Consider the following 23150-nt stretch of genomic DNA (forward strand, 5'->3'; position numbering starts at 1 on the left):
AGCAGGACGGGATAAAGCGGGGCACACGTAAACTTTGTCGCTGTCCGGCAGTTCGTTTCACGAAATAGTAGCATCTTATACGCATGAACGCAACGCAGCGGTGGCGATCGCTTTAATGCCGAGAAAAATCGCATCGTCGTTGCCGTCGAAGTCGTAAGATGCCGTAGAGAAGAATGGGGGTGCTAACCGGCATTGATCCTCGGGAGACAGCGGCTCGTCGAAATTGCATCGAATGGCTTATGGTCAGGACTGTTCGGAAAATAAGGGCATCATGTTGTTTGAATTGAACCGTGTGGTATGTCTGTTTATGCGTGCGTGTGTGTATGTATGTTGTGTGCGGACACGCCATTATTTTACCAAAAAAGAAAAAGTGCTCAGAATATATGGCTATAAAAAGAATGGAACGAGATCTACTCCTAAACTAAGGGGTGATCAGATTTGGGCGGCTTTTTGATTTTTACTTTCTGAGAGTCACGGAAACTGCGGAGAACTACAAGTCAAGGTTTTTCGAATAACCCAAATGTAGATTCAATCTTTAGTTTCCTTAGATGATGGAGGGGGAACTTGAGGACTCGAGAGACACTGGCCTGGCTGCCATTGGGCTGATAACCCGCTCCGTCGTTTATGTCAGTGCTTTAATAAGATTTCGGAATCCTTAGAACAGAGTTTTGAGGTCACAGTCTATAGTAAAAGTGACTGTAGGACCATTTGAATACATAGGAATAATTAAGGTATAGGACATTAAGCGAGTGGTCCAACCTTTGATGCGTACATTAGAAAATATTAAGTATAAATATAGTAATAAGCAAAGCATCATATATCAATTGCGTCAGATAACGGCGTCCAGGTATACGGAATATAAGTGCAATCTTGCTTACCCGAATCTGCTGTTCTTTGACTGATTTTGATGACTGATTTTTAAATATAAAAAAGAACGGCAGCTTGCAAAAAATGATCTGTACCTTATTGAGAAAAGGGGTCGATCTTTCCTAATAAATAATTACCCATTTATGCATAATCAATGTGTTTAGACAATCTCGGCATCTATTTTCCATAGAACCATACCCAAACACCAATACCTGCCATGACTCTGATAAATCTAATGAACCATATACTATCAAAAATTGGTACAAGCTTCCAACTAGCCGCCGGTTGGAAAATTAATTTCTTGTATTTCGGGAAGAGATCAGAATAACGATACTCCATGGAGATAAATAGCAGGGGGTTAGTACTTCACCCGTTTGAAGAAAAAACTGATTATTAGCATTACTAAAAATGGCCAGTATCGAAAACACCCGTATGTCAATCTCGCTGCCCTATTACATAATAGATAAGATTCCTATGACCAAGGAGAATAGCTTTTATCCTGCGTCCTGTTGAATTAAACGTAGCGTGACGTTAATGCCGTGATCGAACGTCGCGGTAACAACTGGCTCTCTACGAACAAGACAGAGCAGCTTTTTAGCAAAAGAGAGACAATGAGCATAATTATGATAGCAAATGCAATAACCGTGCTTGCTCGTGTGCTTTGTCTACGCGTTGTCTATACCTCAAACGTCGCCCGTTTGTCTGTAGGAGGTGATACTTATGGTAACATCGTGCAGTTCGAAACACGACGCCGTACGTGCTGCATTAGAAAGCGTACGATGCAGAGTAGTAATTTATAAAGGATAGGATACAGAATGCAGTAACCCATTGAGTAAGACACGCCGGTCAACACTAATGGTTCAAAAAGATGCCTGCTATTTTTGGGCAGTACAGAGCACGTAGTTAACATAGTGCAGCTTTTACGGGAAGTGGGCAAACTTCTAGTTTACAGACATATTGCTTGTAAATTGCCGGCATTATATATCTTAAATTTTTTGTATATACTAAAGATATTTCCAAACAAAACACCCTGTAAATGTTCCATAGTCCTTGTGTGTCTCTGTTTGGAACAATTTCGCACTCGTCCTAACGACGGCAACAACAAATAAGGCTACGATCGGTAGGACCGCATGACAATGCATGGACAATCAATCGTGCCAATCGCGTAGCGTCAGCGCTACAATGAGATCAGGTCTATGAGAAAATCGTATGTGGTTTAGTAGTTGTTTTCTATGTTGAGTTAGTTTATTTTATTTAGAGGGAACTGTTATTAGATGTCTAGGCAATATTGTCATAATACTTTTATTCGAACTACGTATGGTTACAAACTACCGGCTGGTCGATAGAATACAACAACTGCATATATATATATGCAATGCTTTAAAAAAAAATAGCATATATGTACCTGCCTTTCTTGTATCCTCCTATTAGAGGTCCTATTAGAGTTATCAGAGCACTGTAGCATTAGATAAGTTTTTAACTTCTGTATACAGCATGTGCTGGTCTTATTAATTCAACATTGAACTTTAAGACAATGGGATACTACACCTGTAGAGATTCCGTTTGGGTTGTTGCAGCCGTTATAAGTAAATTTTACGTTGAGAAATAATACATCAATAGCGACCTTACGATGAATTCGGTCCCAATGTTGTAAGACTAACTGTGTCTCACCACGATCGATGAGATTTAGTCAAAAAAGGAAACTAAATCGGCCTGTTGATTACAACAGAGAGTTTTGAGACTCTTCCTGTTCAGTCTTCCATAAGGCTAAGTGTCAATGGAAGCGAGCAACGTGTCAGCCAAATTCGCCTAAATTTCTCATTTAGATGTATTGGTTTCTGTTTGCCCAACAATCAAACTAACATGATCCTCCGTGCCGACGGGGTTGCACAACCTGCCAGGGGTGTCACAGCAAGTTATCCCTCTGGCTGTTATCGATAAATGGCTGTCACTGCAACAAAAAACTTTTCAACGAATTGCGCATACGCTATTGCTTTGTTCCATTGATTTTTCTCGTTGTTATCAACTTCCCTGTTTCGGGACGTTCGTATGCTGACGCGCCACTATTTTTGCCCGAACCACCGGCACCATCTATAATAGTAATAATAAAAAGCTTTTCAAATTTAGCGCTTGTTCATCGGTTCAAATTTTTTTCGTCGTTTTTTGTCCATTGCCTTATTATACAGAGTCGTTATTACTACCATGAAGATGTAGAATATGCTGTTCGGATATAGCCATGTTATTTCGACACAGCCATTACGGTTGGCTATACATAGCACAACGGCAAGATAGATCCTTTGACGGACAACTCGCGCTACTTAACGCGCTTCAAATAATCACCTCAGGGAAAGAAGATGTCACAAACTGGCCGGTGTATTAAAATCTTATAACACTAGTTCTAGTAACAATGGAGGTAGCTACCGTCCTTGCTGTTGATTCAAGAGTGTCTTGGCTGTTCAGACGCGTGAGCTCATACATGTGATGGGTACTTTCGGTGGCAATCCTAAATATTGAATGTGCTTTGCATTTTCTTAGCTGAAGTTCCCATTTCGGGATTGCATCCTTGTAGTTGAGACGAAACTTGTTAGTGGCTTATTTACTGCGATATTATATTATCGTTATAATAAATATCGTTAATTATCTATTGAGACGTTAGGTCAGAAAGTTCTATTAATGGTGATTGTCAACTGAGAAGACACGAAATATTGATATTCTAGTAATGAAAGTAATCATGAACACACTGTGGAATTATGCCGCTGACTTGAGGGTCTGCAGCGCCTGAGCGTTTGCAAGCCATAGAACAAGCACTTGCATTTACGAAAAAAACGTGCCTTTACTTCCCATATCCTTCAAGAATACCTGTCCGAAAAGAAAACGTTAGGCATATACATCGGTAACGAGCTCACTTTAAAAGGTACCCAGTAAGCATGATGGAAACAGCATACGTTTGTGCCTAGTAAGCGCCTTTTCGTAATTTACCGCAATATATGAAAACTTTGGAAACACAATAAGAGAATTCAAATAAAGAGACGGACGGTGTTTCCCCTTCTGCAGTTTAATCTGATGTACCGTATTCTAGAGGCGCGCAGAGGTCATTATGAAGGGGTCATGGTTGTACACTTCCATATCTGGCGGAAAACTTTGACCGTAGCTTAGGAGCCGAGCTAAAGTCAGCTGATCTCCTAGGCCAATGAGCGTTGTTACGTATCATAAATTTCAGCGCATTATCATCATAATTGGCATTTCCCATTTTCTATTATATTTTTTACCTTTTGGCTTCGTAAACATGCTTCTTCTGTCTACGAAAGATGTACACGACTTTACCTTTTAACTCAGCCTCCTTTTTACTCGCGTCGACCACCCATCGCATTGATGGGTGTACTTGATGGCTTATAGATAGCAGTATGCCTTAAGTTGTTGACCTACTTGAATCATCATGCATATTCATGCTGATTGTATTGGAAATAAAGGGCTTTTCTTTTCTCCGATTTACGACGCACTGCTTCGTGACTAATATCAGTTGTACAATTAGTTTGTCTTTTTTCTGTTGTTGATGCCAGCTAATAATCGCCTGGCGTTCATACTTTAGCACTATGCTTTACGCTTCATCTTCTTTTTTGTGCTGCATGTTGTTTTTTCTTAGCACACTGATCTTATCCATCCATCCATCTGTCGATTCATCTGGTTACACACCTCAATTTGCCTCTTGCTGGCCGACACTTTTTGTTGGTCTGTGCATCAACATCTGTCCTTGCAGCGTGGCCATTGCGGATAAGTCTCTCGTCTCCATCCAGTACGGCTGGTTTGCCTAGCAAGCAACCACGTGACCAAGAGGCAACTGATCAGCGTGACGTTATAACGGAGTCCTGTTTCTTCTGTTCAAGTCGAGTGGAAGCCGGATCCGGCCACAAAGATGCCATATGAACCATCTCAGCAACCGACGACCCTATCCGCCGTCGAACCCAGCGCTCCTAGTCCCTTCTTCACTATCCCGAATGTGTCTATCAGGCAAAGCCTCTTCGTCGCAATGGCACAACGGTACATTCCAGCATTTGAAGCCAGCATCACTATGAGTATTAGTTTCTATTATTATTATTATTATTATTATAGAAATAGCAGGGCACTGACAACGCGGCGTGGTAGAAAACCATTGCCGCTCCGAAATCTATGGACGAGCTGTGCGAAGCAGTAGCGCCAAGAGCTGTTTATTGTCGTTACGTTCACTTCCTTCGCTGGTCGCAAGCCCCATCGCGATGTGCTACTGACTGTCTTGTCGATCGGACGCACTAACCCCCTTGGTCTTTATCTGAAGCTTCTTCTTTTATTTCGCCACTTCACCAAACGCAATTCATCGTGCAAACGACGCTGTTCTGACTGCAATGTATCGTATAGTAACGGCGTCTAGCCGTCTCCGTTCAACGCTAGCCTGCGTTGAATGCATACGCAGGTGTATTTGACGCTGCTTACAACTACAGCTGCTGCAGCGACCGCAGACGCGGACCAGGGACCGTTGCCTCATTCCTACGTTCTGCTGTTTAAGTCGTCGCATTTTCGTCCCGCGCCTCCAAACTGCTGTTGTTGCTTGATGCGTATTTGCAGCGGTGTTTGTCAGACCGGCCTGCCGCAAATGCCTTTGCACCAAAATCTGTGGGTCATTGCTGTTGTCGACTCGCTGGCATAATCATAATGCGAAGACACCGACGAACAGGTGGCTGTTGTTGTCCTTATTATTGAGTGGGCTTACGACAGGCACCAGCCACGGCAATTGTAGTAGGATCAACAGACAAATCGCCAGCGAGGCCGGTCGTATCTGCTAATCGCCCTTCCTGAATCGTCGAGGCTCACCTACCGTTCACGACCCGTGCGTACCGTGAACGACTATCCAGGCACGAACCGCAGCTGCTTTGCTAACACCTGTTCAGGGCTGCCATCGTTGCCGCCGATGTCGGCTTTCGGTATCGTTAAAAAATGACTGACTGTATAAGACTTGACTTCTACTGTAGCCGGGGCGGAAATACACATCTATTATACAGATGATCGATAAATTCGACAATGGAGACCAATACGGGTGCGCAAATCGTAGGTACAGAAAGGCAGGGAAACAGCTAACAACGCTGACCGACCACGTCTAGATACTGGGCGATCATTTAACAATAGAAAAGACATGTACAAGATAATGGTGCTAACGATAACGATGCTGCTACTATCATCGATCTACCCAGAATATGCATGAAGTGAGAGCAAGCTGGCTATTGAGAAAATCCGCCAATGGTTGCGTCTTAGATGTGCCCTTCTTCTTCTTCGAAAAAAAGTCCGGTGCTTATTAAACGGTCAACGCGCCACAACGCTGTCATGGTGTGACCCATAACGACGGGACACCCCTTGTGACTCACTTGTGACAGAGGTAGTATCGTGGAGACTCATTAAAGCTATGGCTCTGATGACGTCTGGTACGAAAACAAAGCACTGCTTGCAAACAAACAACTTTATATAGAATTATTTTCGTAGGAACCATTTTTTTATAATAAATATGTCCATGTTAGTTACTAGCTTTGATGATATGTCTATTCAGTGCTGACCTATATAGTTCCTAAACCTAATACTGTGCACTTGTACGTCTGTATTTCGTGCCATCACGAAATCGCGGTACGAACTCCGGCAGTTTTCTATAGCCATATCCACACAAATGGGAAGGCTTGTTTTTGATTCAAGCTATACCGACAGACCTTCATCAGACAGGCAAAACACCGATGTACGTGCTCTTCTTCAGGCACGATCATCTTTGTATGAAGACATAATGACAAATGAAAGAAATGACATTAGCAAATGTAAAGCGAGCAGGAAATGCTTATCATTTAGGGGAAACCCAAATAGTAACTAGACTAGGTCACAACTGGGATCTCTATCTATTTGATAGACCCACATAAACATGCTATGCGTCAATATGTCTTGTTATTATTTTTTTTATTAAACAGGCGATGTCACGACACTTTGTAATTAGTGCCCCTGTGTACTGCTAACGAAATCAGTCTACTGAGTAATTTCGTTATGTATGTAACGTCATGAAACATTTTTGATTTAACAACAAACAACTTAAGCACCTGCGATTTATAACAAATTATTTAGAATTAAATAGTTCTACTTCAAAAGAATAAAAGAAAAGCTTGAATCGTCAAGTGAATTCTGCAGCTGACAACCGTAGTGCTAATGTAATAATGGATTAGCAATCCTTAAAGAAAAAAACACTAGATTTTCGGTGTATCATCAGGCTTCAAGCGACAAATTTCAGATTGATCTAGCAGCCAAAAAAAAAAAAAGAACGGCCCACCTTTAAAGATGTCTTCCTATCCATGGTAAAGAGATTTTTTTATTTATTCGTCGAAAGTGAATCGGAAGAAGACAGGTGGAAAGTAGTAAGCTGGTATAGTGTTAACCTAACCGATCTGTCACTATGCAGAGAAAGAAGTCATAATCTGAGCGCATTCGATTTATATTCTGTCGCCACACTTTATGTAGCGTCCACGCGGAACGGACTCCCACACAAATAACAGGCACCCTTTGTCTGCGGGACACTGACGATGCAGCAGCGCAATGCATCCCTATAGGATCATCTGAAGTCTTACAAAGCTAATTACCATTGTTGTTGTTGTTGTTGACAAGTTAATTTTTATCTGTAAGCACAAACTGTTCTTTCCTGGATACTAACTGTTCGACCTTTCATCAAAAGAGATTGTATTCAGTCTTCATTTAAGCCTTGTAGCTACTTCGATCGTCACCGAACTTTGTGGGAAGCTGCGCGTTTACTCGGTTGCGCTTTAATATCCAAAAAAAAAAACGGAAAAGAAGACTTGATAATAGTCAATGCTTTATAATTTACTTTTTGTGCTACAAATACTCGTGGTATCAGAGGTCACAGCGACACCTACAATAACTGTTTTACTTGTAGCGATTTTGGATTTATTTTTGTGGATACGTACGGTTACAAAACTTCGTTAGCGCTCAGCTGGTCGCCATTGTCAATGTAGGCATCCTCGTTCACACAACTCTAGAACACAATTCTATCCAGACGCCCCATAATTAGTAATATCTTTACTAAACTCATAATAACTATGTACATACGGAGCATGTGTGCCATAAAGACAAATGTTTCATTCTTTAGCCTCGAAACGTTGACACAGTGTGTCGTCTGGGTATACACGAGTGTGATAGATATAACCCTGTACAAATACGTACCGATTTGCGTTCATTGTTATTCTATAGCTGTTATATATTGCTCTAAAGAGTAACGAGTGTCCATTATTTGCTCTGTCATAAACCTATGCCCGAATTAATTGAAACCCACAACAAATAGTCCAGCCTAAAAAGATCTACTGAAAAACCTAAAACTCCACTCGGTATACTGCACTGGCAATATTTTTCCATCCATCGCCCAACCAATCGAAAGAGTCTTCTTCACACCGACCAAATTCTCCAAAAGACGATAAGCGAATACGTTAGACGCTAAACATATCGACTATCGGCAGACGGCGGCCATTGTTGACCAAGAGCAACTTCCATTCGGGCAGATTTCACAGCCAGATGACACTGCTACATCACCTGCTACATCATTGCAAGCACTAAGTGTCCTGTTTCCATAATCCTATCTAGTTTTCACTACTAACCCACCGCGTTAACATAGGCACAGGCCCTGGTATTCTCTACCTTTCGTCGCATGTTTACACGATTCGCGATGGAGGAACGACAACGGCGGCGGTGGCACTGGTGGCAAATGGAATGAACGTGTTTTTTGATGATGTTTGACAACGTCGACCTTGTAGTGCGTAATACGGCGTGATCTGTGATACGGCTCAAGAAATATTTGACACGTGCAGGTGGGCAGTCTAGTCTGTCCCGGGGAAGCGCGGGGCGAGTGGGGGGCGGGGCGGGGTGGGGGTAAGTGGGTATAGAACCGCTCGATTTTTCGACACGAATTGTGAAACATGATTTATCGCTAATTCCATTTCTCCCTAAGGTCGCTTTGTTACTTTCAGAAGTAGTGCTATGTGCGGGTAGATATATTCTATACATAAAAAGATGTAACGGATCGGGCGGGAAGACAAAGAGATTGAGGTACTTAAGGTCGCGTTTGATTTAACGAAGCATAATTGGTAATAAGTTGCTGAGTGTTACATGACAAGCCTGCAAGTCGTCGGCAGTAACGTATCACTTTGGTGGATTCTTAGGCAGCGATGCACCTAGGTGAATTATACGCATTTACCGAAAGCATATATTGAACCGGAACATATAGTGGAATAGAATTTATTCAAATGGCTATCTAGAGTAATCTCAGTATTTACTAATCTCAGCGATTCCGAGCATTTGTACTTTACAAATAGAAACCTTTAGAGACGACCTTTAATAATAACCGATTTCCGATTGCAAACAGCATCAAAATCGTGAGATATATTCAGTGCACTATACAATATTTAATTGCTCTATCCACACACAAAAATAACAAAACCACTGGCCGCTATCTTCATTTGCTATTTGCTGATTTTTTTCGGTTCTATGTATATGTATTAGAATGGAACAGAAAACTACTCGTCTTCTGTTTAATAATTTGTGAAAACCGTTAATTGATGGTGTTGCCATCATCACGGCCGAAGCTGTAGCCTAATGCATATGTCTTGTGAAATAGTTCTCTTTCAAAAACGACAGAAATGATTAGAGAACGTCGAAGATCAACAAGGGTTCTTTACTCATTCACCGACCGCAGCGGGATTGCCGCTGTTCAATTCCGATAGTCAACCGCAGATCAGCGGACAGACTGGCACTATCACACTGCTCGCCCAATTTCATATATCACCATCATATATATATGTGGGTGTCTGTATTACGCCATTGTCAACTTCGGCTATAACAAGTAAGTCTGAACAAGTTGCCAAAGCATTTAAGCGAGCCGTTCTTCTATTGCTACGAACTATCTAGTTACTGAAGTATCCTACCTATAATTTTTATACTGGTAGAGTATAGTGTGTTCCAACGAGGTAAATTATAACGTTAACACGAAGTAACGTAACATCAGTAGAAGTGAGAACAGACTAACATTCGAAACTTGCCATGTTGAACGATACCGAAAAATACCGGTATGCCGAGTGGTTCATGTCATGCCATCAGTCTGCTAAAAATACCACTTACTAATTTCTTAGTATTTGGCCAAGTGAGAGAAGGATCGAGCGTATCACATATCGCGTATCGTATATTGTGGCTATTCTCTCCGTTGAGATTGCTTGCTTTGGAGATCTTCGTTGCTACATTTTCGTGTGTCTTTTACCTATATATAGCTTAGCTTAGTTACTAAGACGGTTTAGCTGAGCGTTCGATTTGTCATCGTTTCTTCCGGATAACACAACAACTACTATTATACTATTGTATAACATATCCCTGACGTATGGCCGGCAAGCAATTCATCTCAGAATCGGCACATTCTCGTATTAAACTGCTGTAATAAATCGTAAACGGTATACGGCAGTTATGGCGACGATGATGATGATGATGATGCTGATGGTGACAATGGCGGTAATGTTTGAATACTCGCCATCTGTTGTTGATGTTATTCGGACCTTTTCGATAATCCGGTGAGGAAAAGTGCTATTGCCGGGGCATTTCCATCACATGACCGATTTACACGGACTGCTATTGCTGCTACCGCTGCTTAGCGACGTTACAGAGCGTGCAATTTTTACCGGTTGGTCTCCCTACATGCATACTTTTATCCTTCGCCTACATATGTATACACCTATTTTGCGCGGTTGTGTTTTTTAAACATAGTGCCATTTTCTTTCGATAGCAGCAGCAACAATAGCTACTATGTCGGCAAGAGCGCGGCCACCGTCTGCTTAGATGCTGAAGACACAGATTGCGGAATTGAATTGTTGAGACTGCCCCGAGCCCCCCGTTTGTTCATGTATGTTCCTTTCATCTTAATTTCGAGTAATGGCTTTCAGCTCGCTGAGTCGTTCGTTGTGGGCAATCTCGTGATTGTCGCAGGTTGTAATAGGCTGACTAAACTAACGGTTCTAGAACGGCTCGATGGAACGCTTGCGGGGGGGAAAAAAAAACATTTGGAAAACGACTTTTCAAAGTAAATCTCAACCCCTTCGAGAATTGCTATACGTAGAACGTTGTTAGCCGTAATAAAAGCGCCATGTTTGTTATTCGGCACTCGGACGATGGTGTCATCGTTATTGTTGTATTGGTACTTCATTGCGACGTTAGCGGTATCCATTTAATATTTTTATTGCTGCGTTACACAATTAATGTTGTTACATTACCATCATTTTGTAAAATTATAAATTGACCGCGAAACGCACAAAATGCGAAAGTAGACGTAAATCTATCGGTTGAATGTTTGCCTAAACGTTGTCTAGCCTTTGAATAGAACAGAATCTACTTTGTATACCTAGGTATATCTGAGGGCCTGTTAAGTAATCTGCGAACGCGTTTACTCACGGTTGCCTTTCAATTCAAACGAGATAGAGGTATTTGTAGCTCGATCGATCGATTGTAAGATTAATGTCTAGCTTCAAGCGAAGCTGAAATTGTTTTTTGCCTTTTTTGCTAATTTTTCTCGTATTTGCCGTACAAATGCAGTACAATTCTGGTCTCACACAGTGAAAAAGTCTTCCCGTAAAATCGATGGCGCGTTTTGCTCTCACACCGATTTACATATTCTAAAGTAAAGTTATTGTCTCCTTTCATGTTTGATGGTAACAAAATTGACATCGACCTGAAGCTACGAGAACGTCACTTAAGACGATCCATGTGCTCGATGCTTCAGATTTCAATGAAAATTGTTTTGCAATTATTAAAAAAGTAGTTTTCCATATTTTGTGAACGATACCTATTTGTGACGTCCTAACGTTAGGTAAAAATTTCGCTTAATCTTTGTAGGAACATAATGATCAGATGGGCTGACTGAACGAGGCATTTCAAGTCGTCTACGCGCGACAAGGAATTTGAAAACGTGTGAAACCGTATTCCCCATGAACTGAATAAAGAAACATGGTGATGTAATACGCTAACGTTATCAGCTCACTTAGAAGAAAAATTTCTGTGTTAAATGTTTACTAATGATGAGATATAGGAATTCTATTTCAAGCCAAAGCGCAAAGTATCATACATTTGACCTGAACGAAGTAGCTGTCCACGAAAAGAAAATTTCTTCAAATGTTTAGTAGGAGAAGCGAATAGCGTTCAATTACGAGTTTTTAAATCTTCTTGAAACGGCTGCTGCAGGTGATGCGAATGAAAAAACTAAATCGAGAAATTTAGTCAAGAAATAGGCTTCTTACGGGTCAAGGTAGGCCAAAGGTAGTTTTGCTCCATGACAACACTTGTCGTTACGCAGCTTCGAGGGTGCGAAAAATCATTTTCCAGTTGGTTTGGAAAGTTTCCCTCACAGGACTCAGTCGAGTACCGATTGCTTAGATCGATGACGAATCTGTCATCGAAAAATTGTTTGGATTTGAGAAGATGCGGTGAAGGATCTCCAGATTTCCAAAATTGACGGCGCAGTGCAGTCACATCGATGACAGAGATTTTTACCCTGTTTGAAAGACCACTTATTTGTACACCTAAGATGTTTATTCAGGTTTCCTTTCGATAGTACTACTTTGTTCAGCATTTTAAATAGATAAAACCCTTCGCAGGTTTATCGGGCTTGAATTTCACTGGCGTATTAGGTACGTAGAGGGTTTCGTCAAATCGATAAAGCAGGCATCTCACATCGAGGATGTTTCGCACCTATGGCTTATTTTTGTGAAAAACTGATATTAGCCCAACGTACCAATAAGTGAAAATAAGGCGAAATAATATAGCCTTTCGAAAGGCTACTGACATTGCAATAAAAACACTCTCGATACCATTTGGTCATATCTTTGAAGCCAGGTCGGACGGTCTGCATCTGACATCGGAATTGATTTCAAGCTACTACAGAGCTACTGACATATTTCTATTACTAGCGTTGATATGAAACACAGGAATATATAATGACACATGTTTCCTATGACTTTGTAATGATCTCATTTGGTGAAGTGTTGTTACTCGCGTGAGCAGCGCCATGATGAACAAAATAGAGGCGGATCGAAAAGAGTTATTTTAATGCCGTCTGTTTAGTTAGCTTTTAGCTGATCTGCAAAGCTCGTTTTTAAATAGATTAGCATTGTTACCAATAAACACAGAAGATTCGAAATTTTGTTGTCCAATATTTTTGCAGTCAACGTATATGATCATTGTGCCCATATATAAACGTCTGACTTCAGGATCGTTATTTCATCTAATCTTAGTTGGTGTGTCTATCTGTTCGATGGTCAGGTCTCCTTTCGACTCAATATGCGTAACTCTACTAAGTATCGGACAACGGCAGGCCGGATCGATTTGCGCACTTCTAAGGAACAAAGTAATGCTCTTACACCGAAGGCCGAAATCGAGGTAGATGGAGAGTTGCCGGTACGTCGGCTGAAAACGAACTCGAATAGGATCAGTTTAATCTACTGCTATAATGCATACTCGATGTCGAACGGGTTCGCTCCAATGAAATACCCCCGTTTCTTCACGCGTTGAGTCATTTGTTGCGTATATTAACGCTGCTGTTGACTCGGCGCTCATTACCTCGTGGCACCGCAGCGGCTGTAAAAATTTTCCCCTAAGCACTGCAGCAATGAGCGATGCATCTATAACGGTATCCCATAATAATAATATGACACAGTATGCAATAAATTTGACATTATAACGATACACATGTCAAGAGCAGTAACTTGCAGACGAATGTGAAGTGGCGTCCGGTTGGGTTAAGGATGAATGGATAGCTGAACGAAATGGGTAACTTTTGTCTTAGGTCAATTTAACTCTCCTACGCAACGAAAACTAAAGTATCGTGATTGAACGAAAAAATTTGACGATGATGATCGAATAACTTCGAACGACGTCTGGTGCTGTACGTTAGATGTACTCTAAATAAAAGTTACGTTATTTAAATGTGTCTCTGATATAGACTAGTATCGGAGTAGAATCGTACGAAGGGTACTTTACACATTACGGTCACCTTTCCCACAAAGCTATTTCTACAAGGTCTACCTAACATTGTGTTTACGATGTAATCGAATGCGCGACTGTAAACCGAATCCACCCCCGTGAGCTACAATATTATATATGTTCGCGTCGATTGTTCAGGTTCACCCCATTCGGTCTAATGGAGTGAGAATTCGAATTCTGTCGGTCACCTTAATGGCACGAACGTAATGTTTTTAAAAATGACACGCGTTACAGCAAGTCTTCTGCAAAAAGAAAACGTAGCGTTAAGCCTTTTCATGAAACCATAAACCAAACGGCTCCTTATCCAGACTGGTGTTATGCGAACAGAGGAATCGGTCAAGTTAATCCGTGGGATATAATGCGGATCAAAAAATTCAAGTTCTCAAAAACGTCGCTTCACTTAAATATGGAAATATGACCTTCGGAATGGGTGTTGGCCACTAAATGGCAGCTAACGACGTTACAAATCCTTTACTGTGGCTTTTTGCGTGAATATCCATCGCTTCCGGTTTCTTCGCGGAGTTAAATTATTGCGCTGTTTATGAAGGTCATCCTTACCCGTCAGGCGTGTGTCACCAGCTACATAGAACTGCTGTTAGTACCGCCGGGCGATTGACTCTGTTTTGTCCCTTCGATGTCGTCGTGAATGAAAAACGCTCTCAATATTCGAGCGGCGCCCAGCGGTTCAACTGCAAACAGTTATCGCAACTGAAGAGTTCCACAGCCTCGAAAAAAAAAAGACTGCTCTTGCGATTCCAGTCAGTTGTGCAGGAAGAGAAGCATGAATATAGTCACTGTCTAATATACGTTCCTTTTCCTGATATTATAATGTGCTCGATCCATGCACATCAATTTTTCGGTCTCACAATTTGGCCGTTACTTGACCCGACGGGGGCCTTGCGCTCCTAGTCAGGCACATGCAGCAAACAACAGGAATATTTCGTCTGCCACTATTGCTGCGACGATTGTACTCGGTATATATGTAAACCATACACAACGTCGAGAATAGACGCATACAAAAATAACCCTCATGAAAAACGCGGTACGAGACGCATTCTGAGATGCAAACGAAAGCACCCAATCGAATGAAGACCGAAAAAAGAAATGATCGATTCCTAATTGAAGTTTTTGTCGCTATATGTTGTTGCTCAATAGTTCGAACCTGGTAGGTTCGACCGTTAAGCGAAAGTTCCTGAGCGGATGACTGGCTAACGCTGTTTTTGCGGTGGCTGCTACAGGTGCTACGCTTCTGGCAAATATTAAAACAGAGGAAGCGGGAACAAGCCCTCCAAGCGGCGGTGAGCTATCGGCTGTCGGGAGCTGCCACACAGTGCGCGTTTGGGAGAATATTTCGCTAGCGCGGAAACAAGCAACAAGTTATAAGCGTTAAAATGATAGTGGCCCCGTGAAAAGCGTCAGCCAAAACAGAAATAGATTAGACGAAGGACCAAAAACAAAATTTAGGTTCTAAATGGTCGATTCTTCATTTTTGCGCTTGCTTGGTTTTACAACGTGGTATCCTTATTGGGCAGCCTGCTACAGGTCTATGTTATTACTGATGTAGTTATGGGTCTTGCTGTATACAATGCTATGTTACTTTGTAGGTCTATTAATTTTTACTTTGCACCGACTTGTAAATGTTGGGGGGACAGAACGCTTAGAGCTGTTGAAGGCGCCATTGGACAACAGGGGTTAGGTTTCGCTTATTCTTCAAGCAAAATATTGCCCACAAAGTTCAGAAGGTTTATTTGTATCTTCCGGCAAAATGAGACATTTTTCGTTGTTGTTACTGCGGTCGCGTCAGACCAGTATGCAATGTAAAACGCAACAAGCACAACAACGCGGGGACTGGATTTATTTATGTATATACATCATTGTTAAGCAGTACTGATATTCAGCCTGAAACATGGCAGTGCGCCTTGTAAGTAAGCGTCTGATTGTAAAAGTGTACCCTACGTTTCGGTACTAGCAAAGAAAGAAGGGTGGTCGTAGAAATAATCATAAGTCGGGGTCTACCATGATCCAGCATTAAGAGTTACTATTAAACGTGTTGGACTTTGGTAGTCACTTTTCGTCTAGCAGAATTCAATCATTAGAAATCATATTCACAGCTAATCTAGTAAAAAGTTTAACTGTCTTGTGGCGAAGCTCAATGCTGGTTGTCTTTTCCTGTATTCCTTCTTGAAGTTAACATATAATAACACTAATAATAATTGTTCGTTTAAAAACACCAAGGTCTTACTTTACATCCCTTGCTAACAACTGACTGATAGAGAAGAGAAAGAAATGCTCTATCTTCATATTTATAGTTTCTGTCAAACTAGCGATTCGTATAGATTAGAATAGAAATGTTACAGCACCGCAAATTTTTTGGCTTTGGGGGGGGGGGGGGGGGAATAATAAATGTGCGCTCTTGTAAGAAAAATAAACTACTTCAACATAAAACGTCACCTATATTAAGTAAATTAAAATGTTTATTCTTAGTTGAAGTAGCTGATAAGACGATGTTAACAAAAATGCAGAACATCATTGATGTAATAAAAAGGCATCCTTCGTAGATTAGCTTAGGTTAGTTAAGTAATTTTTCATATAAACGGGAGTAGAATTGGCGTCATTGTGTTGTTCAATGATTATACAAAAACGATCCAGGGCATTATACTGTATTCAGGCTGTCGTGTCGAAGAAAGGATGCACCGATGTCTTTGAAGTTTGAGCTCGCACTAGGATTTCGATGGCTGAAGTAAAATCTGCTAACAGAATCGTTCATTTCACTCTAGGTAGTGGCATGTAAAAGCAGCGAATGGAATGAGTGGTCTTTCTTGACCAAGACAGTGCCTGTAATCGAGCCTCCATTAACAATTGCACATGTTGTGATCATAATATTATTTCTTGTACTAAAAAACTGCTTGCTTTTATTGGTAACTTAATTGTTAACTTTACGCTGAACGTTGATATCGAACTGGAAAACTTTGTTACAGGTGAGATTGAATATTCGTCGACAAATAAAATGAAGCTGGATCATCCTTCGAGCGACTCCGAACTTCATCTTATCACTCGCAATATGAAGTGTTTATTTCGTCATTCACCACCAAAGAGCTTTTATCAAATTTCGTATGGAAACTTGTGAGAAATGACCACGGGTTGAAGTGTTATCATAACCCAATCATCATCTTGTACCGAACAATAGTAATCATAGTATAGTTTACGGCTGGATGTGCGCTGGTCTAACTTAAATTATGACGCTTCATAGTCGTCATTCAGATAGCACAGTAAGCGCAATTATATATCTGGACAGCAAAGGCACGATAAAGTACGATAAAAGTATTTCAATGATGTACATGTAGGAGCATTTCCGACCGACGTCTTGATGCTGTGCTAAGAAACCGAACACGATGAAGTTTGTAGAGTAGCTCAGACAGCGACCGAAGCTCATCTTGAAGTAGAGTATGTGAATGTACAAAATAAGATGGCTGATCAGTGCATACCAGCTGTTTTTGGTACGGGGTTGCTAGTAAGAATTAGTCATAAAATCTATCCTAGTTTCCTGTAGGTATAGGTAAGTGTTAGATGAGCCACAAATATTTACCAAAAGAGACAGGATGATCGTATCGCACATGAAAACTACCAACGTCGCGATGCACTATTTATGTACACCTGAGATCAATTGGCTTTTACCTATTGATCCACTTTAAGTTAAATTATATGTCGCTGCTAACTGGAACATATTTTGAAATGCTCATTACGACCTACTTTCAGTTTAAGTTCCCTTGTCAAGGATCGTCGCCGTGCAGATGACTAAATATTTGTTGTTATGTCACCCAATAGCAATTGCAAACCCAGTACGATGAATCTTGCCGTAGATCTCGTTCCTCATTATATTCAGTAACACTCAACTGTTCATGCGGTAAGAAAGAAATTATTTAATCCATTTACTTGCCCTGGTAGTAGCCATGTGGGGTCATCCGTACAGCGGCAGGGGCGAACATTTGTTCCTTGTCCAGTCCTGCATGAATATACGAACGTTTAAATATGATTTTCTAATAGATTCATATTGCCTTATGTTTAATGTTGCCGGATACGCAGCAATCTAACACGTTTAGATCGGCATTGCTTGATACGACCGCTGGCTTGTGTAGTAAACAACAGTTTTTTTTACTATATCTTTTTCCAGTGGCAAAGAATTTGTCCAAAATTAGGCGCCACCTCAACTACGATTTACGGTCGAGCGAGTCGCAGAATGTAAAGTATATGCATTTGCACGCTTGCCTACGTACCGTAGATGAATTTCAGTGTAACGTATTGACTGTTTGTCTTTTAGTAACGGTTCTCGCTTGCGTCACTTGATCGCAAATACGGCAAAATCTGCATTGAAGCTCGATAGTCGTTAGCTCTGATGGATATGTTTACACTAGAACACTTATATCAATAGCGATGAGGGCGGAAGAATCCAAGGAAAAATATCTGAAGGTAATCTACGTTCTAACGAACCGATTCACTAGATGATTCACTAGATGTAGACATTATAGCTTTCTTTTTGCTAACGAGGCAGCAAAGGATGATTTGTTTTGTTGATGGCAAAATCAATAGTGGTATCGTCTGATAATTTTATTGATGACAATTTGATTATCAGTCGGCCATAGAAAGAAGAGCTTGAACAAACACACGTATATGAAAGATACAATTCAAATGCAACGAAGGCTTCATAAGATTTGTCGTTCAAGTCATTTAGAGGATCATAAAACAAGTACTAGTTTTAAGTCTAATGGGTAGCGATTTGTGCTTATAGCACTTTAATTTCTGTGTTGTATTAACTTAAACTAACTATCTTAAAGCTTGGCTACCTTGGTGTCGCATCTAGCTACCTTTCGCGTTTTGGTCACACGATTGTTACCTGTTTTGAAAATAAAGTCGGCTTATTTTCAGGAGCTACCTACCGGCTGGAGCAGTATTTAATTTTGGTCATTTATAAATTGTCCTCTACCGGATACATTTGAGACGAAGTGTCTGCTGCTGTCCGTGTTCTTTGTCTTTAGTCCAATTTAATGCCACCAAAAAGTGTATTACCGAGCAAAAGTCACAGAGATGCACACGGCGAAGGTGCAAATTTAGCTTTGTATGATCGAACATTCTCGTAAACTGCTGATTCATGCGGAAATTTTTATTATTATTACTTTATTTCTTTTCACTTTATCATTTTAACTTTCTCTGTACCACATTTAATTGTTACGATGTGTATGCATAATTCTACCTACTATAATTGGCTTCCTCTAAAGAGACCTGTCGTAGGTTCTCGGAGGGTATCTATCTTAATAACGACGCTGAAAAACGACTCACGCTAAAGAAGCAAATGATGACCTATAATGTACTGTATACGGCGTGCGAAATCTGCATGCGTAGCTTTTAACATAGATACATGTTAGGTATCCCGCAAAGCTGAGCGGAAGTCCAAGTTTTTCTACACTTAGCGAGACCGCTTGTACATGGAAATAACGAAAAGATAGCTAGATACAACAGCCAAAATGGTACGCACATTTTCACGTCTAGAAATGCACCGTGAAATCTATGACATAAATAGCTTCAGTAAAAGCAATAGGGTTTAGCTGCTGTCACGTTCCCACTGATCAGCATTTTCAGCTTAGAACACACATTGAGCGTCACGGACCATCACTACCGCGTTACTGTTTACGCGAACGTAACATCGAGAAAGAAAAAAAAACACGGCATCTTGAGTGGGCAAGAATAATATTGTCGCTATTTATAAACAGACTTATGTAGATCGTACGCGTAGATACAGGGTGTTCGGGATAAATTGAGATAGCATTGGTGTGGTTTGTGTTCAAATTGCAGCTAAATCAAGACACGCACATTTGTACCTGCCTGCAAACATATCTTCAGTGGACGTATCTATTCGATATAATTACCGCTCGGTGCGACGGTGGCTCTAAGTAGGAGCCGTACTCGAACAGACTTATTTAAACTTGCTGACTTAAACTGAAACTTTACAGTAGGCCAAAGGTCGGCAAAGCGCAGGGGTTCAAAAGGACAAAAAAAAAGCTTAAATGTGCAAAAACCTGCACAAAATAAGAAATTATAAACGAGCGTAGTGTTCATGAACTACGTTACGGGCGATCGATAATTTGTGCTCGAAAATAGTTTAATTTTTGCATAACAACTTAGGAATTATCAGAAATGTTGTTTTCTGTCTTACTTAATGAATTTTCCACCCAGGCCCGTATAGTCGACATTTCGCTTTGGCGAACGCCAGTTCTCCAGTCTTTCAGGGATCGTATAATGACTCACAATAGTATCGACTATCAGTTTTCTAGTTTCTGTAACCTCAGTGTAAATTCTTTCGGTTCGATAACGTTTTACAATAGCGGATCTTCTAGCCTCAGCAAACTAACCTCATGTCATGGTGAGCTTGTCCTTTTCATCTAACTGTAGCAATAATAGAGGATGAATGCATGCCCACTGCAACAAGTAGCCCGCCAAAATTTAACCGAATTTACCCTGCGTTGTTTATATACATAACCGGTTGTACCCTATGCGGTCCGAAACGTTGCAACTCCGCGTAAAAGTACATGGGCTAGGGTCTTTCGGGCAGCTATTGCCGGCGACTTTTCCATCTGAATTCGATTCGGTCATTAGCGGGTACAGCAGCCGGCTTTTTTTTGCAAAGAGTCGTAGCGAAATTCAGCGACTGCTCGTAATTCATTTGACGCTGATTTCACTGCGGCCCTTCTGCTTCACGAACGAGTCGCGTTGTAGTTTTCAGGTATTTATAAAGTTATTAGCTGTCGCCTGTACTCTAGTTCTGCGTAATGGTGGTGTTTTGTTTAATGGCTCTAATCATTATTGAATTCATACAGTACCGTATGAGGTAAACAAATAAGTTATAATGAACACTCGCTTTTGGCAGTAGATTGCGCAGCTAATCGATGTGCTTAGGTTTGATTGATTCGGTATGAATTATGAAGCACGGTTCTTTAGTGAACGATGGCATTATCGTTCTGGTACACCCACACGTCCCCAATGAAATTCCGACCTGGGGAGTGAGCTCAGCCCGAAGTGGTCGTGGATGTCAGCTTGAAATTCCTTAAAGCGAAAATTCATCACAACGTATAGACTTCGAAAGGTACTAAGTATGTCCATTATGTGAATGCGGACACCAGAAACCAACCGGATAACAAACGATGGCTGTGTTTCGTGATTTTCGTTGATAAGTAAACGCATATAGCTGAATTTCTGGTCCGGTCGCCATTCAGTTATGTTAAATAGAGAGAGGTCGGATGGCCTTCAACATGGTCGTTGACTTGGCATTGTCGTCACGAAGTTGCAATACAACCATAAGATCTCTGGCCCCAAACTTCTGGTACAGAGATGGAAAAGATGGCCAGTATTGTCGACTGACTATTGCTACATAATTAAACTATGTATCCGTGTACGTGTCCATGAACTTTAAGAGACGAATTTGTCCTTGCGCACATCACGGCTCCACATAAATCGTTCTACAATTTACGGTGAGAATCACGGCTATACGTTTAGAAACTCTAATACGTGGTGATTCAATCGTGTGTCGAGTTGAATAATAATAATAATAACGATGGAAGAACGAGGAAACGCAAAAGGTCTCATTGCTAATCATGGAATGTAAATATTTCTTTACGTATCGTCGGTCATATACTCGCCGCATATGATAATTACTGTCTCATGATGACGATAGAAACAGTATCAGAAATTGAGCTTAATAAAAGAAGTATTCTATTTTCTTTACTAAACATCTTTTGTTATATTAGTGAACGTTTATGGATTTCTGCACTGTGAACTGGCTGCGGGATGACTGGATTAACATCGGAAAGTTTTAAAAATGGCGATAGTCGATACGTTTGTTCTCTATGACCGTTTCGTCACTGCGATAGAGAGCGGGACACAGTGTGTAAAGATTGCCAGCTCCGAGGTGACTGTACATCCTCTCAACTAATATCACGCTTAACATCGAATCTCTGACAATAGAAAGATGCCCAGAATTCGTTCTTGTTGCAGCGTTGTCCTCGCTTTCGGCCTGGTTTAGGTACTCGGCCCCGACACTATTGTGATAAGTTTGCAAAATGCCAATGGTCACTATTGCAACTTAATTTGATATAATCACACTTTAGACTTAATGGTTATGCCCGGTAGATTGTGTCTCGCAGCGCCTTGTTCTACGAATGCGATTCATAGCATACATTTCTATTGTGTCCTACTGCAGCGTTCGTGTTAAGCGTTAATTACAGGTAACAACACAAAGGACAGGAACGGAACCTGTATTGCTAGGACAACAGTGGCTACCTTTAATACTGCCATTCTCAAAACTATGATTCAAATGTTGGAAAGTCATAGCATATTTCACGCCTGATACTCGACCCTTCCGAGGTGGAGACAGTTACCGAAATAACGCTGGTATAGGTATGACGATTTTATTTATAACTACTTGCCAAATTCAGAAATGTCGTTTCCAACCCAAATTAAAAGCACTCTACTCGATCGTTCGAGCTTGGTTCACGTTTTAAGAAGTGTAGTTACATAAAAAAAAAATCTATATCTGTTAGCCTATTCATAAGCAGAACAAGAGTTTGGGTTGTTTCCGCACAAAACCGTCCACAGTTTCAAAATTAGCGGAGTCCGAATCTAAGGTAAAAATCATTCATGATCCGAACTATAGAGTTATAACGGTCACCGATGTAGCGACCGAGGGCAAGTTTATCAACGGTCTTTAAAATTTGATTGGCAAATGAATAAGATATGAGAATACCTAATATAATGGATAATCTATACACACAATATAATTGCGCACTGTAGTTGTCGCTGTTTGATACAAACAGGAGCTTCATTTATACGTAAATAGCGAACATGTCGATATTTCTGATCCTTTTTTTCTTGTTTTCACATATTAGCTATTGCATATAGCTGATGCAGTGCATCAAAGCAACTGACTCATATCGTTAGCTTTGATATTGAAATGTTGCGATAAACTGGCCAGCTATGCCATTCGGCATTAGAAACGTCCACAATTGTAGACAGATCATTTTTTTTTCTGCATGAACTTGTCCGGTAACAAGAATGTAAAGTAATCCATACGTCAGCTGAATGTCTTCATTCGTTAAACTGCTGAACCTAAAATAGGCGTAGTGGCCTGACCACGAACACGGGCGCAGAGGTCGGGTTCATTT

General features: G+C 40.9%; 2 protein-coding genes across 14 annotated transcripts in view; one reads left to right on the top strand and one right to left on the bottom strand.

Moving 5' to 3' along the window:
• The window catches only part of LOC111248639 (uncharacterized), a 38184-nt gene extending 17592 nt beyond the window's left edge, over positions 1–20592 (bottom strand). For 2 of the 9 annotated variants that reach the window (XR_015327299.1, XR_015327296.1), the window contains exons 1-2: positions 20346–20395; positions 17879–17944 (exon numbers count right to left, since the gene is read on the bottom strand). Coding sequence is in view for 1 of the 9 variants with exons in the window: in XM_086988370.1 (XP_086844496.1) it covers positions 17879–17944; positions 20346–20350 (71 nt within the window). In the remaining 8 variants the exon portion in view is untranslated. Of the gene's footprint in view, positions 1–4191; positions 4253–17874; positions 18396–20345 lie in introns of those variants that run through there. The other 7 variants (XR_015327300.1, XR_015327298.1, XR_015327304.1 and 4 more) reach the window with 6 other exon arrangements.
• LOC111248637 (CUB and sushi domain-containing protein 1-like) overlaps positions 1–23150 on the top strand; it is a 98900-nt gene that overhangs the window by 5532 nt on the left and 70218 nt on the right. The gene's annotated exons all lie outside the window — the stretch shown is intronic.

This window comes from Varroa destructor, unplaced genomic scaffold (genome assembly GCF_002443255.2).
Source record: "Varroa destructor unplaced genomic scaffold, Vdes_3.0 BEIS01000004.1, whole genome shotgun sequence".
Lineage (NCBI taxonomy): Eukaryota > Metazoa > Arthropoda > Arachnida > Mesostigmata > Varroidae > Varroa > Varroa destructor.